The sequence below is a fragment of the Aquarana catesbeiana genome, linkage group LG03, assembly GCF_042186555.1.
Source record: "Aquarana catesbeiana isolate 2022-GZ linkage group LG03, ASM4218655v1, whole genome shotgun sequence".
Classification (NCBI taxonomy): Eukaryota; Metazoa; Chordata; class Amphibia; order Anura; family Ranidae; genus Aquarana; species Aquarana catesbeiana.
The window spans coordinates 141,228,747-141,246,457 of NC_133326.1; the positions used below are offsets into that span (position 1 = coordinate 141,228,747).

Genomic DNA, 17,711 nt, shown 5'->3' on the forward strand with positions numbered 1-17,711 from the left:
AAAAGGATAAATATTTTACAATTAGAAAAAACAGATTGGATAGTCAAGGAGAAACCGTCTATAACGATAATCCAATGGGAGGGGAGTGTATCAATATCTAAACAGAAGTAATAATAGTATAGACACTCTACCCACCCAGGTGCAAGGGGTCTATTGTTTATAGCCCGGGTAATTGTATAATAATAAGGCTATTAAAACAAGTTCCTCTGAATCAACCCAACAATATAAACAAAAATCCGGGAAAGGGAAGAGAGCAGGAAAGAAGCCCAAAGGGCTGGAAAAGGATTCTTCAGAGAAGAACACCCATATAATATTATAAACAGAATTCTTTATTTAGAAAAAACAAAAAATACACCCACAATAAATATAATGGAATATCTCACTAATCTTACAATTAGTTATGGGTATGTTGTTGAACTCCTGAACTCCAGGCAAATTGCTAAATTTAGAGTTGGAATACACAAATGGGAACTGTTCTACATGCCAAATGATTTGTAATTTTCTCCATCCAGTTGTAAGATTTACATAGGCCTCGTTGTTGAGCCATACAGCCAGACACATTGACCTTATATTTCTCTACTGCTGGTAATGCAACTAGCTCACCTCCTTGTCCTCAGTCTGTGATTGGATGGTGAAGGAGCAGCAGTAGACTCATAAACTCATTTCTCTGTACACCTTGGTTTTCTGAAAGCATATTCCCTACTAGCATATATGTATTGAAAAATGGCTTCTAGTTCTGCCCCTCCCTCTCACAGCCTGGGTGCTGCTGTGCAGGAGATAAAAAAAAGCATTGCAATCAAGAGACATTCAGGTACCTATACTGGTAGCCTTCAAAAATAATTGTAACTATTTTTAACAGATAACTCCATGGTGCTTTTAATATCCACATGGAGTTCAACTTTAAGCACTTGTTCACACCTGCAGCACTCTCTACCACCCCTCTGAGAAGTTATCTGTAGTAAATCGCTTTTCAGAGGTCCATAGAGAATCTGCTGCTTGGCATTTAGGAGGTATTACTGCCCCTTCCTGAATGATTTTTTTTTGACAGGCGATCAAGGATTTCCTATGTAAATAGGGAGATGCAACCTCAAGCCAAGCAATTGGCTCATGTTCGCAGCACAGCCCTATTCATTTGAACGGGTTGCGTCTTGCAGTAGCACTGCCCAATGAACACTACATGGAGTATAATTTTATTCGCAACTGCAATGCCTTGCTTTGCATATGTAAGACCCTGAGTGGCTGCATGATGTCTTTTTGGTGGGTAGTTGGGAGGTAAAATGCGGCTCAATCAATTGTTTTTACCCCAATATGAACGAAACTAAAGGCCTAAACACAATGTACATAGTTTAAAAAAATCAAGCAATAATCATATTTATGCATAGAAACAGTATTTTAATAATAATATTAACATCTGAGATAGAATTCATGGTAGCATTTTTAATATGTCATGTATGAAATGTACAGAAGATTTCCCAAGTCAGCATAAGTCATGTTTACCTCTGCTTTCCTTATTTCTGTAGCCAGGTGCTGAACTATAGAAACATGTTGAGACAGCTTTACAATCAGTTTACTTTCACTTTCTGCTGTTATGCTGAATGTTGTGTTGCACTATCCCCTCCAGTCAGCAGAGGGAGAATTATAGCTAGAAAAACATTTGGATTTCTATGCAGAACAAAGAGGATCATAGGAATTGTAGTCTGAGACATCAATCACTGAATAGGACTTATGGACCTTTACAATATAGTTCCCATGGGACATTGAGGAGGAAGGGGAGTGGTGGAGCAGCTTTTGCCAGACTGCACTGGAACTCTCTTCCTCTTTGCAGTGCAGGAGCCGGGTTGTGCACTTTGGTCCTAGTGCACGCAGTTCATCCATGGGGTGAGTGACCAGAGACTGACCTGGGGGAGGAGACATCCAGGGCAGCACAGCACAGACCACAGCAATCACATCTGCACTGTTGCTGCAGGGGGAACAGAGCATCCTCTCACCTTCTACTTCCCACTGCTGATCACCAGAGGTATTCTGTGGAGAGCCTGAGGGGTCCTCTTCTACAGCAAGAGTTCACAGCTGCCCCACAAGGACTGGTGAGACTGCTCAAAGCACTTCTAGCAGGGATTGAGTTACTCAAGGCATGACATTACGTATACCGCACCTTTACTGCATTTTCACTGCACCTTTACTGCATCTGTACTACAATTGTACCGCACCTATATGGGTTGTTTACTGTATCTATACTGCATGGTAGTTTACTAAAACTGTCTTTAGGTGCACCAACGTTTCTTAAATGGCCCCAAAGATAGCCAGCAGAAGAACAATATAAAGATTGCCCATCCAGTAAAACCATCCTGGAAGCCCCCTTTGTCCCCTTCTCCCCTTTCCTTCATTTCTATAGACAATGCACATCCAGTGCAGGCCTAGGTCTATCACAGTCACCATTAATGCACTTTGGCAGTATAGTTCCTGTGTTCAATAAATCAGGCTTTATTACTGCCCACTGCTGAACTTTGAACTGTAAAAAGGTGACCTTTCTACAGTTTATGCTGATGTGGATGTCAAGTGTCATCTTATGCCTAGTCCTTAATACTAATCAACCTGTATGCTAAATTGTGTTATTACCATTGTTAATCCATTTCTATGCCTACTTCAACCATATCATGTGACAATATATTAAGTTTGCCTTTACTAACTGGTTTGGTGCTTATTTTCTTTAATGTAGTACTACTACTAGGTACTAAGTATTTCTTTCAGTGATGTTCTGTGATATTGAATGCTCTGTACACTCAACCTAGTGTCAGAATGGCCAAAGGTCTTAAAGAGGTTGAGGCAAAGAACAGAGGAGCCTTTCTAACTAGCGGCTTGTACGGGGGTATACTATTACTAGCGTTATACGGTGGCACTTTGAAGTGGAATACTGCTGTTATGACAGTAGCTAGCTGTCATAACCCCAGTATCCACTTCTTCAGCGGGCGGTCCGCTTTCAGATAAAAGTGGTCTCAGCGGCGGATTCACAGCGAGATCACTTTTATCGGTGGCGGGAGAGGCCCCCTCCCACTGCTCTCCGGTGCCCTACATCGCTTACCGGAGCTGACAGCGATCGTGTCCTCTCCCCTGCTTGACATGGAGCTGAGTGCGGGGAAGATGGTGCCCGCTCGGCTCCATACAATTGCAGGGCTGTAGCGACGTCAAAAGCTCTTAAAGGGACATTTTTTTTTCCAAACAACTTTTTTTTTTTAAAGGGACACCATAGCTCTTAAAGGGACATTTTTTATTCCCAAACAACTTTTTTTTTTTAATTATTGCATTTTAGTGTAAATATGAGATCTGAGGTCTTTTTGATCCCAGATCTCATATTTAAGAGGTCCTGTCATGCTTTTTTTCATTTACAAGGGATGTTTACATTTCTTGTAATAGGAATAAAAGTGACACAATATATTTTTTTAAAAAGAACAGTGTAAAAATAAAAAGTAAAAGAAAAAAGAAAAAAAGAAAAAATTTTAACGCGCCCCGTCACGCTGAGCTCGCGTGCAGAAGCGAACGCATACGTACATATGAAAACGGTGTTCAAACCACACGTGAGGTATCACCACGATTGTTAGTGTGGGAGCAATAATTCTAGCCCCAGACCTCCTCTGTAACTCAAAACATGAAAACATAAACGTTGCATATGGAGATTTTTAAGGATAAAAATTTGTCGCCATTTAACGAGCAGGCACAATTTTGAAGCGTGACATGTTGGGTATCAATTTACTCGGCGCAACATCATCTTTCACAATATAAAAAAAAAGGGGCTAACTTTACTGTTGTCTTATTTTTTAATTTTAAAAAGTGTATTTTTTCCAAAAAAAGTGTGCTTGTAAGACCGCTGCGCAAATACGGTGTGACAGAAGATATTGCAACAACCACCATTTTATTCTCTAGGGTGTTAGAAAAAAATATATAATGTTTGGGGGTTCTAAGTAATTTTCTAGCAAAAAAAATGATTTTAACTTGTATACAACAAGTCTGAAAAATAGGCCCGGTCTTAAAGTGGTTAAATGAGAAATGGCAGTAGAAAGAAACTGTGGCCTTCCAGAGAGACCAGCGGTCTCTAAGCCTTTGGTGAAACAAATTGTTGCAACTGGGGAGCCAAAAGGAAATTCACCTGCTTATATGTACTGACACCCTATTACTGGCGTCTGGATTGCCAAGCTTCAGCTCTGGTACTGTTGTCTTTCTGTATTGTCCTACAGCAGTAGCTCTAATGCTTGATATAGTTTAAATGGACTGTGCCAAAATCCTCCCTCTTCCCCATGGCCTTTAGTAGGGCCTTGTGTGCTCAGAGATCTAATATGTTGGATTTCACAAGAACTCCAAAATCATACTCATGCTCTGTCTTCCGCACTGCCAAAATGCCCTGTTGTTATAATGATGCTTACATTTACCCTTCCCATTCCTTCCCACCTTCCTCCACAGACAACATTTTACTTGGATTGACAAAGCAGCTCTTTATCCACCTTTAAGTTGTCTAACTAAATAGACTGGTATATGACACATAAGGAGAAAAAAAGACAGGGCACTGTCAGTACTGGGGTATTGTAACTGGGGCACCGTGAGTACTGAGGTACTGTAACTGGGGCACCGTGAGTACTGAGGTACTGTAACTGGGGCACTGTGGATACTGAAGTATTGTAACTGGCACACCATGAGTGCTGAGATGATGTAACTGGGGCACTGTGAGTACTGAGATATTGTAAATTGAGCACTGTGAGTAGTGAAGTAGTGAGACACCGGGGGCTGTGTGATCAGTGAGCAGGAGCAAGAGGAGAGGACACAGAGGGTCATGTGAGCAGGAGGAGAGGATGCCAGGGGCCATGTGGTCAGTGAGAGGGAGCAGAGGACACCGGAGACCATGTTTTTAGAATGTAGGATATCCCAAACAGTTAAGAAAACAACTGGTGCTCAGACTAGGATAAATGTAAGAAAGAAGTTTAACAACAAATTATATAAAATACAGTAATTCTACTTTTATTTTCTTGGATTATTGCCAGTACATTAGTGGGTAAAATGCCCAAGTGGTGATGCAACCCAGTGCACATCTTGCTCTATGTATATGTTCCTTAACCACCTCAATACTGGGCATTTTCGTCCCCTTCCTGCCCAAGCCATTTTTCAGCTTTCAGCGCTGTCACACTTTGAATGACAATTGCGCGGTCATACAACACTGTACTCAAATGAAATTGTTATCATTTTTTCCCCACAAATAGAGCTTTCTTTTGGTGGTATTTGATCACCTCTGCGTTTTTTATTTTTTGCGCTATAAACAAAAGAAGAGTGACAAGTTTTAAAAAAAACACAATCATTTTTACCTTTTGCGATAATAAATATCCAATTTTTTTTTCTTTAAAACAAATTTTTTCTCAGTTTAGGCCGATATGTATTCTTGTACATATTTTTGGTAAAAAAAAAAATCGCAATAAGCGTATATAGATTGGTTTGCGCAAAAGTTATAGCGTCTACAAAATAGGGGATAGTTTTATAACATTTTTATTTTTTTTAATTTTTTTACTAGTAATGGCGGCGATCTGCAATTTTTATCGTGACTGCGATATTGCGGCGGACACATCGGACACTTTTGACACATATTTGGGACCATTCACATCTATACAGCGATCCGTGCTATAAAAATGCATTGATTACTGTATAAATGTGACTGGCAGTGAAGGGGTTAACACTAGGTGGTGATTGAGGGGTTAACTGTGTTGCTAGGGAGTGATTCTAACTGTAGGGGGCGGGGACTCACTAGGGGAGGAGACCGATCGGTGTTCCGCTGTACTGGGAACATACCATCGGTCTCCTCTCCTCTGACAGGACCGTGGATCTGTGTGTTTACACACACAGATCCACGGTCCTGCTGTGTTACCGGTAATCGCGGGTGCCCGGCGGACATCGCGGCCGCTGGGCACGCGCACCGGGTGCCTAGTGACACGGCGGGCCGCCGCCGGCGATAGCGCGCGCCCCCTGGTGGCCTAGGAAAGCGAGGACGTCATATGACACCCACCCGCAACGAGAGCTGCGCTGCCTGGCCGTCAATTGACGGCCGGCGGTCGGCAGGCGGTTAAACAGCCGTTCCAGGATGAATGCTGCTGTGCTAGATGTAGGCAAGTTGTTTGTTTGGAAGCCCAGATCCTGGATCTAAAGAATTAACTGGCAACATTGCAAAGCATCAACAACCTGAAAAGAAGTTTGGACTTTACCCATCAGATACTGGCTTTGGCCAATATAAGTAGTTAAGGAGGTGCAGACGTAGGTAGCTGGGTTAGATTTGGAAGGAGGGGTAGAGTCAAGAGTGTTAGAGAGGCTAGTCCTGAGTTGGTACATCCCAATAAATATGCCAAATTGCATGATTTTGCAGATATTAGCTCAGGAGTAGCATTGCTGGAGTGGACTACCTCCCCTAGGTTCCAGGGGAATGACTACTCCAGTGAAGATGGAGGCAAGGATACAGGCAAGGATAGACAGATACTCGTGGTAGGGGACTCAATTTTTAGAAGCACAGACAGGGCAATCTGTCACAAAGACCGTGATCGCTGAACAGTATATTGTTTACCAGGTGCTTGGGTTTGGCATATCTTGGATTGGATGGACAGATTGGAGTGGACCCAGCTGTCATGGTACATATTGAGAGGCAGCAGGAGCTTAGGGAACTTAAAGTGGAGCTCCATCAAAAAGGGGAAGCTCTGCTTGTCGGCCTCCTTCTCCCTGCTGCCACATTTGCCACCTTTTGGGGGGGAAGGAGGAGTGAGTACCTGGTTTGATAGGTACCCACTCCCACTTCCGGCTAAGTTCGATGCGGCAAACTCAGCTGGAAGTTCGGCCCCCCTCCTCCTTCCCCCCGCAGCCGGCCCATTCACAGAGTGCATCGCGCTTTGCGCATGCACAGTAGGGTACCGCCTGTGAAGCCACAAGACTTTACTGCCGGTTTCACTTAGTGGATATAACAGTGGCAGCACCCGATAGGCTATTGAAAAATCGGCTCAGATGAGGACACCGCTGGATTTCTGGACAGGTATAATATTACATTTAATAATAAAGTCAGCAGCTACTGTATTTGTAGCTGCTGACTTTTATTTTTTTTTTCTGGAGGAGCCTGGAGCTCCTCTTTAACAAGTGGCTGAGGAACTGGTGCAAAAAGGAGGGGTTTGGGTTTCCTGGAGAAATGGGCTGACTGTTTGGCTGGTCACCAACACTATAGCATGGACAGACTGCACCAAAATGGGGAGGGTGCAGCTCTGTTGCTGGAGAAGATGACCAAAATGTTGGAGGAACTTATAAACTAGGAGATGGGGGGATGTATCAGAGGAAGCTATTCAAGGCAGTGAGCAAGTGCTACTGTGGTCAATGTTGTAACTGGAGTACCTAAGACTAATGGATGTACGCTGCCAGAATTCTACTGCAGCCTCAGACCAATCACAAATAAGATAATAAGCTTGTACAAAATTAAAATACATGTTCACAAATGCCAGGAATTTGGTGAATAAAATGGAAGATCTGGAACTACAGATACATAGGATTTCAACTTCACGGGAGTATCAGAAACCTGGCCTGACAGCACACATGCCTGGCTTGTGACTGTCCAGGGGTATTCACTACCACTACGAGAGAAAAGGGGTAGGATTGTGCATGTATGTCAAGAGTGATTTGATCGTGAACACAAAGAATGACATTGCTAATGGGGCAAAGGAGAAGGTAGAATCCTAATGGCTGAAGCATTAAAGGGAAGAAACAAAAGGGAAATTAATAGTGTATGCTACAGGCCCCTGAACCTGAAAGATGATGAGGAGACCGATCTGTTAGGCCCCTTTCACACTGGGGCGGTGGGGGCGTCGGCGGTACAACAGCGCTATTTTTAGCGCTGCTGTACCGTCGTTCTTGCAGCGGTATTCGGCCGCTAGCGGTCCGGTTTTAACCCCCGCTGGCAGCCGAAAAAGGGTTAAAATCCCTCGTACAGCGCGGCTATAGCCGCGGTATTGCCGCGGTATAGCCGCGCTGTCCCATTGATTTCAATGGGCAGGAGCGGTTTAGGAGCGGTGAATACACCGCTCCTTCACTGCTCCAAAGAAGCGGTTTGCAGGACTTTTTTCACCGTCCTGCCAGCGCACCGCTTCAGTGTGAAAGCCCTCGGGCTTTCACACTGAACAAACAGCGGAGGCTGTTTAGGGGCGGTTTGCAGGCGATATTTTTAGCGCAATACCGCCTGCAAACCGCCTCAGTGTGAAAGGGGCCTAAGAAATGGCAGTGAGGCAGGGCAATGGTATTATCATGGGGTACTTCAATTATCCAGATATTTACTGAGCAGGTGGAACTGCTCACTCATTTATGGCTCATCATTTTCTGAATGTCTTATGTAGCCAGGTGCTGGGCAAGCTGCTCTCTATACTCTCACCGAACTGAGCTGACACATGATACTTAGTAACATGACCTGCCTCCCAAAAGCAGGGAGAGCAGATAAGCCAAAGGAGCTCCTTAGACTGGTATGCGGCCACATTGGACTCGAATTGAAGTTTGAAATCGTGCTGTAGAATCCAATGGACCATTGAATTACTGTACCCACAAGGAGACAGCGTGGGGAGGGGAAAGGAGCTGCAATTTGAATAGTGTGGTCTTTGCCACAGGGAACCAGAGTGAGCACATCTTCCTGTCTGGGCTTGCACCCGCTACACACAAGCCAGTGGCCTGAGTGGAGAACAAGGCCTTACGCAGCTGGGAGCCAGAGGGTGAGAGGGAGAACAGACCAAGGTGCACAGAGACTGAGGACTGAGTCACTGCAGGATACAATTTCTTGCTCCACAGGAGCTGGAGCATTGTAGTCTGGTGAACTAAAGACTGGAGTCGCACTGGGTCAAACCAGAAGGCACCTGCACAGCGGGACTTTCATGGCTGTATAGCTGGATTGGTGAGAGGGCTGTGCAGCCATAACCTGTTTGCTGCTATCAGAGACTAAGCTTCTAAGGATTAGAATCTTAACCAACAGTTTATACCACTGCATGCAGATTTCCACTGGGACAATAGTCATGTACACCATTGTCAAGATGGGCCTCAGCAGTAGCTGGCACAATATCTAGGGCATAGGACTGTCTCTTTAGATAAACCACTCTACAAGGACTCCGGTCATTGCCTGCAGATGTAGGGACACCGCTGCAGTAGATCTGGGTTATATTCTAGTCACCCCTAGAGTGCACTGTAGTAAGATAGCATACTGGTAGCAGAAAAGTTCTGCCAAAACTGATTACCATTACTGTTGTTGTGGTTTGTGCCTTTGCTTAACATTGATTTGCCATTTACCAGATATAGAGCCATCTAACTGCTGTGATCATTACTTTAAACTGCTACCATAAAGAAAATTTTTTGCCTGGAGAGCTGTATTAGACCTACATTCTATACGTGCAAATATTGCCACTTCCTTCAAATCATTACAATATAACATAATTCATTATTCCTAACCAGACTGATGTTTATCTTCAGATATTGAGCTATATCTGTGTGTTGAGTACATATCCTTTTGCTCTCTGCACTGCAGCAACTGCTGTCCACTTAACCTGGCGTGTCAAAAGGGCTGAGGTCATTCATTGAGTCTAGACAAAGAACAGAGGACCCAAGCTACCAAGCAGATCCTTCAGGTGTAGTGCTACACTTGTATGACAATTTCATGTGTCAATTGGTGAATGTCCCTACTAGAAACAAGGCTGTACTTGAACTACTAAGTATAAACAACATATAGCTGACTGTGGCTGTGGTAGTAAGGGATAACAAGGGAAAGAGCAATTGGGGTAAGTCATAGGAAAAGAAGACACAAGGTTGGGACAAGAACATTAAATTTCAAGAGAGACAACTTTGCTAAGCCTCATGCCCACTGGACATTTGGGCATCTCTCTGATGCCCCGTACACACGATCGGAAATGCTGCCAGCAAAACTCCGATGTGTATGCTCCATCGGCCTTTGCTGGCAGCATTCCAGCCAGCAAAAGATTGGGGGCAGGTTCTCTATTTTCCGGTCGGAAAAAGTTCCTATCCGAAAATGCGTTCATCTGTATGCAATTCCGACGCGCAAAAAATCACGCATGCTCGGAAACAATTCGATGCATGCTTGGAAGCATTGAACTTCATTTTCTCGGCTCGTCGTAGTGTTGTACGTCACCGCGTTCTTGACGGCCGAAAGTTCAGGGAACTTTTGTGTGACCGTGTGCATGCAAGGCAAGCTTGAGCAGAATTTCGTCGGAAAAACCATCCAAGATTTTTCCGAAGGAAATTCCACTTGTGTGTACAGGGCATTAGATGCCTTTCCTCATTTCTCCTAGGAACCTTTTCTCCTGGCAGCAGCTTGATGCATGTAAACACGAATAACACAGTTTAGGCGTGTCAAGCACTTGGGCCCTTACTCATTTCATTGGCCAGAATAATAATTTATACTGACCATTGAAATTAATTAATACTCAAGCCCTAGACGCACCTATTGATAATGTGCGTTTAAACCAATCAAGCATTTTTTTCTGCCAAAACGCTGCTGCTTCTGGACACGCTGGCAGTGGGGGTTTTTTTTCCATCTAAACACTCCTGCCTCTAAATGTACATGGACACATAGGCTAACATGCAGGGGTATTTAGAGGCAGAAAAAAACCACCTAAAAGCAGTGTTAAAAACGTCCAATGTGCATGAGGCCTTGTTAAACTACACACCATACTGCACGACATTAAATGAGAAGATATTCTAGAAACAAAAAACAAAAAGTGGAGCCAGTGTATTTCAATAGGCAGCACATATAAAAGAACTAAAGTTAAATCTGGGTGATTTGAGCATAAAAAGGCATATTAAAGAGAAAAAAATGTCCTTTAAAAAATATAAGGCCAAGGGGATGCTGTCAGCATTACAACACTACCCAGAATGCAGTAAGAAATGTAAGAGTGTGATCAGGGCAGTGAAAATAGACCAAGAGACACTTAGCAGAGGAGAATAAAAAAAAAGAATCCCAAAAATGGTTTAAATGTTCTAATAGTAAAAATGCAGAGTCAAAGCAAATTGGCCCCATAAAGGATAATCAGGGGAAGTTATGCCGCGTACACACAGCCGGACTTTTCGACCGGACTTGTCCGACGGACGCCGACGGACCAAATCCGGCGGACAATCCGATCGTGTGTGGGCTTCACCGGACCTTCAGCGGACCTTCAGCGGACTTTTCCAGTCGCAAATCTGATGGACTTTAGATTTGGAACATGCTTCAAATCTTTACGTCGTAACTCCGCTGGACCCAGAAATCCGCTCTTCTGTATGCTAGTCCGACGGACAAAAACCCACGCTAGGGCAGCTATTGGCTACTGGCTATCAACTTCCTTATTTTAGTCCGGTGCACGTCATCACATACGAATCCGTCGGACTTTGGTGTGATCGTGTGTAGGCAAGTCCGGTCGTTAGAAAGTCTGTTTAAAGTCCGCCAAAAGTCCGTCGAAAGTCTGTCGAAAGTCTGTCGGTCTTTTGTAGCTGGAAAGTCGGACCGTGTGTACGCGGCATTAGTTACAAGTGAAGGCAACTGTGTTAAATACATTCTTCTACTAATTTTACTATGGAGAAGGAGGGGAATAGAACATGCTAAAAGGCTAAAAGACAGTATTGTTAGCAACACAGCACAGATTATACCCTTGTGGCTCACAGAAACCAGTGTTCCAAAAAGACTTGAAAAGGTTATTGCGAACAAATCACCAGGAGCAGATGATTTACGCCTGGGAGTCCTCAAAGAACTTAGCCAGGTCATTGCTAAACTGTTATTGCTAATGTTTAAGGACAGCTAACTGACCGGAATGGTACCAGCTGATTGCAAAAAGCTAATGTAGTACCAATATTCCAAAAAGTGTCAAGATACATACTTGGAAACTACAGGCCAGTCAGCCTAACATCAATAGTTTGTAAACAATTGGAGGGGATGATAAGGGAATATATCCTAGAATTTAGCGATGAAAATAGTATCATTAGTGGTAAACAACATGGATTTATAAAGAACCATGCAATGCCAAGCTGCAGCAGGCAAGGCAAGTTGATTATTAGCATGCATTAAACATGGTATTTACTCAAGAGATAAAACTATAATTCTACCACTCTACAAAACTCTGGTTCAGCCAGTAGAGACACTTACGAGGAGATATGATCACTATATACAAATATCTAAAAGGTGATTCTATGATTCTAGCATAGGGAAAAAATTATTCAGTCTCATGTCGCTTAAGAAGACACATGGCCACTCAATGAAGTTGGACGAGAAGCAGTTTAACTGCGTAGGGGATTCTTACTGTTAGAGCAGTAAGGATGTGGAACTCCCTTCAACAATTAATGGTGTCAGCGGGAAGTGATGATAATTAGAAAAAAAACATTAGTTGGACATCCTAAAAAACACAATATACAGGGATATGGGAAGTGATAAAAACTTAAATATGTACACACACCCACACAGGTTGAACTGGATGGACTGGTGTTTTCATTCAACCTTACCAACTATATAACTATGTAGATGAAAAACAGCAGCCCTTGCAGTTTATGCACATTTATCTTACCATCTAATAGTCTTGTTCTTGACTTCTTTCTGTTACAGAGGATCCAAATAAATGTCATCAGTGGTATCAGTGCTGCTCCCATTGTCCAGAAGTATAGTCTTTTAATTTTTTGTTTGTCTATAGAAAAGAAAAAATAAATCAGACTCTTTATACCGAGTCTAGATGCATAAAAATAAAAGTGTGTTTTTATTTCTGATAAGGCATTTGGCTGATGATTTGATGCTGTTTATACACATGTACACACACTCAAATACCCAAAATCATACATTGTTCAAGTTATCTAGGAAAGACGTACCTTGAATAATAAGTTCAACCCATGTCGTTTGTATATTGTTTAAATCTACATAGCACACATATTTCCCAGCATCAGATTTATGTAATCTCTTTAATAAGAGAGACAAATTTCCTTTGTAGAATTCCTCTGGAAACATTTGTGTTCGCTCTTTGAATTCAGTTGCCTGATATTTTGGTTGGTCTTTTTCATAGTGAAAGCTGTGAACCACAGCTTCGTTCTCTGTCTGCCAGTTCACAATCAGATTTTTTAGATGAAATGTATCCTTATAATTAACAATACAGGGTAGAAGCACGTCTTCTCCAACAGTCCCGGTCATCACCACAAATGAACTGTACCCTGGGTAAAGCAAACATGAATTAAAAGAATTGGACTTATGGATACCTGACTCTGATTTCTATTTATTTTGCTTTTATAATGAAATTTCTGTAGGGCCTGTTCAAACCACAACGCGGTACGGGAAAGGCACATTTCTCACACTGCACAGGACTGAGCTGCATTTGCTAGACGTGCATGGATGCTATCAATTTTTAATGGCACCCTAAAAACAAAACACTTAGCAAATGCTTCATGTTTGCCGACACCAAACAGCATGGTGCCACAGTACCATGCGGTTTGGTGTGGCTTTATTTTTAAAAGTCATCAATGTCCTACTTTTTTGTGTGTTCCTGTGCATTTGGCAGCCCATTGAAATAAATTGGGCTGTGAAAATTGGAACGTGCAAAAATGGTCCTTACCTCAGATGCAGGATAAAAAAATGGAAAACAAAGCTAAATATTTAGTGAGAATTTGACATATCCTTTTCTGACAATACCACGTCTCATTTTGACAAGAAAGCACTGTAGACTTTAACCACTTCACCTCTGGAAGGTTTTACCCTCTTCCTGACCAGAGCATTTTTTGCTATTCACCACTGTCCTACATTAAATGGCAATTGCGTGGTCTTACAACACTGTACACAAATGAATTTATATCATTTTTTTTCACACAATTAGAGCTTTCTTTTGGTGGCATTTGATCACCACTGTGTTTTTGATTTTTTAATTATATAAATGAAAAAAGACCGAAAAGTTTTATAAAAAAATTATATTTTCAACTTGCTGTTATAAATCATATCCAATACAAAAATAAAAAAAATCAGATTTCTTCATAAATTTAGGCCAAATTGTATTCTGCTACATACCTTTTGGTTTAAAAAAAAAAAAAAACAATAAGTGTATATTAATTGGTTTGTGTGAAAGTTAAAGCGTCTACAAACTATGGTATATATACTGGAATTTACGCAGCTGTGATGCTATACTGGTAATGTCAGTGACTTATAGTGGAACTGTGATAGTGTGGCTGGAAATCTGGTGCTAATAGACCCTCGCTGGGAGGTACACTAACAGACACTGAAATCACTGGTGACACTAATACAGTGATCAGTGATAATACTATACACTGTCACTGTACTAATGACTGGGAAGGGGTTAACATCTAGGGGTAATCAAGGGGTTAACTGTGTGCCTAACACATAGGCGTGCGCAGGCGGTGTGTCGGCAGGAAGACTTGTGTGTGTGTGTATGTGTGTGTATGTATATATATATATACAGTATATATATATACACACATGAGCACTTGTGTGTTTGAGCTTTGGGGTGTACTCCGTAATGCAATAGGCTGCGCACACCTATGGCCTAATAAGCGTAATATGTACTGCTTTTATTAACAAATCTGGCTGTTTTTTCTCCCTGATTTGCAGGGAGAAGAAACAGCCAGATCAGTGCTCTGTGTACAGAGCCCTATGTGTTTGAACACAGAGGACTCTGCTGTGGTTGGACGCAGCCCATCAGCAGGTCTCAGCCATAAATCATTGGCCAGGACCTGCTGACAAAATCTCACTGTTTCTCACTGTTTCTGTTTCTGTGTTTTTTAATAAAAATGATTTATTTTATTTTATATATGTATATTAGACTGTAAGCTCCTGAAGAAGCGCAAGTAAGGGCACGTAACATGTAGAGTCTTCTTTACTACGTCTCTACCACCAACCAGCTTTTCCTTCTACTGATATCACTCCATCTGAATCATTTGATCGATCTGTTTCACTGTGGTAATAGTTGGTTGTGTTAGGTGGTGTGAGCGTTGTTTAGACCAAACACCATGTTTTGTTTTTAACATGTCATGTCAACAATGTGAATTTTGAACATAAATAAAAGTTTATTTTCTACTTCAATGCTATGGATGTGCCTTTAAAGTCCATGTCCCCTTCTCTTGAATAAATTCTGCAAAATCTCACTGTCTCCAACCACAGCACGAGTCATTATGCACACCCTAAACCCGGAAGTAAGCCAGTAACTATTACTTATGTTGCCGAGCCTGCAGCTGCCACTTGTTCACAGTAAATTTACTGTGACCGAGCAGCAAGTAGTTAAAATAATAAAGTACATGTATTGCAAAATGGTATTCCACAAAATGTATAGAAGGCAAGTACATTGTAAAGGGATGTGCAATGTGGTCCCCTGTACATCACCTCTCATTCTCACTGCTACCTCAGCTAAGGCATCATTTTCTTTTATTCTGTCCATTGTTTTTGAAATACACTTTTGGGTGTGTTAGATTAAATTCTTGGATACACTTTTTCCAGTCCCCTTATTTTATTTTCAAACTCTCAAATTACTTGGTTTCAAAAGGATGGCACATAGAAGTTCTAAAGAAATTAAGAAATAATGTATTAAGCTGAAATGCCATGTTACAGTTCTGTAATTAGGCAGCACCTACTATATACACTATATTGCCAAAGGAAACCTGCCTTTACATGCACATGAACTTTCATGGCATCCCAGTCTTAGTCCGTAGGGTTCAATGTTGAGTTGGCCTACCTTTTGCAGTTATAACAGCTTCAACTCTTCTGGAAAGGCTGTCCACAAGGTTTAGGAGTGTGTCTATAGGAATATTTGACCATTTTTCCAGAAGCGCATTTGTGAGGTCAGGCACTGATTTTGGACGAGATTTCCTGGCTAGCTTTCTCCGCTCTAATTCATCCCAAAGGTGTTTTATCGGGTTGAGGTCAGGATTCTGTGCAAGCCAATCAAGTTCCTCCACCCCAAGCTCGCTTCACCCAAAAAAAAATGTTTTTAATTTCTTTGTTTTCCAAAAAATTGTGACAAAAAATTACAACTTCAAAAAACTCACCATGCCTCTTACTAAATACTTTGGACGGTCTACTTTCCAAAAAAGGGGTATTTGCACTGTCCTGGCATTTTTGGGCCTCAAGAAATGAGATAGGCTATCAGTACATCAGGATTGATCAATTTTCAGATATATATACCATAGGAACTTTCCTACAGACTAGTAACAATAAGACTAGAATAATAAACACTGATTTGTGTTGTGTTGTTTTCACCAAAGAAATGTAGCAGAATACATTTTGTCCTACATTTATGAAGAAAGATTATTTATTTGCAAAATTTGTTAACGGAAATTAAAGTGGGGTTTGTTTTTTGTTTATTTAGGAAAATAATAAAAAAAACAAGTAGTGATTATTTATCACCAAAAGAAAGCTTTATCTGTGGGAAAAAAATGATGAAAATTTCATATGAGTACTGTGTTGCATGACCATGCAATTGTCATTCAAAATGTGACAGTGCTAAAAGCTAAAAATTAGCCTGGACAGGAAGGGGGTGAAAGTGCCCGATACTGAAGTGTGACAATTGTCACAAAAAAATTGAGGCGGCCCTGCTACATGGACACTCTAGTGATATAACTTCTAGTGGGTGGAACAATAGCATGAAGAAGGAAAGTATAGGTATTGGACGTTCTCAGAAGTGTCAGATGTTGAAGATTTCAGTGATGGATGTAGCTCAGCAAAAGAGAAAAAAGTGGAGCCACCAGTGCAGAGGCTTTTAAGTTTTATTGTTCTTTTTTGAGCTGGCTTTTTTTGGTAACAGATTAAATCTCATATACCTTCCATCTTTCTGAGATGTGAAAGCAGGACACCCTTTACCACAAACTATGTAGATAAAGGACACAACCTCACGTCCTCATTGAATTAATATGCAAACAATTACTAAACATTGTGGAAACCCCCTATTCAAATCCTATTAGTATCATAGCAAGCTGCCACTTCTCTGTGAAAATACTTTATTTAAAGCAGTATTAAACTCATAAGCAAATATTTAATAATAACAATAATATTGCAGCTTACCAATTCTTAGATGTGATGGCTGCATTTGTTTCCTTAAAAGCTCTCTTGCAGTTACAGGCATGGGACAAATCATTGAACACTGGCAGGGGTGCTTAAAATTATCAGCTTTTTTTTTATTTATGTAAAACCTTTATCCCAAAAGGAAAAAAAACTGCTGCTGTAACTGATTATGATGTGTATTTTAATCTGATAGCACATCTAACACTCCCCCCCCCCCAGACTGACAATGCTGCTGTCCAAATCTGCCCCCTGTGCTCATTCATCCAGAGTGGAGAGTGGTGTCTGTATAATACGGAGGTGAGTTATTGGCCAGATCACCAGGTGAAGCCTAAAAAAAGAAAACAATGCAGCCACCACATCTTAGGATTGGTAAGCTGAAATATTTTACATTTTTGGGTTTAATACCGCTTTAAAACAAATTACATTATACAGTGCATCTTATCGTGTGCATTAAGAAGATATGCCTCTGATACTAGCATTGAGTGTAAGCACCATTGATACTATATCTTAAAACGTGCCTCCTACCTCTTCCTATGTGCGTGATGACATCACTTTGACTCCAGAGATTTTGTCATGGGCTCAGAGTCTAGTAATGTCTCGCCCACACTTGTGTACAGGGCTGCTGATAGGGGGGGACCACAGGTCCTCTTGTAGGGGGCCC

The 17,711-nt window shown here is 41.7% G+C and overlaps 1 protein-coding gene across 1 annotated transcript in view; it reads right to left on the reverse strand.

Moving 5' to 3' along the window:
• The window catches only part of LOC141134479 (NACHT, LRR and PYD domains-containing protein 1 homolog), an 86,860-nt gene that overhangs the window by 24,882 nt on the left and 44,267 nt on the right, over window positions 1-17,711 (reverse strand). The window contains exons 3-4 of the mRNA XM_073624003.1: window positions 12,871-13,206; window positions 12,576-12,692 (exon numbers count right to left, since the gene is read on the reverse strand). Of these exons, the coding sequence (XP_073480104.1) occupies window positions 12,576-12,692; window positions 12,871-13,206 (453 nt within the window). The remainder of the gene's footprint in view (window positions 1-12,575; window positions 12,693-12,870; window positions 13,207-17,711) is intronic.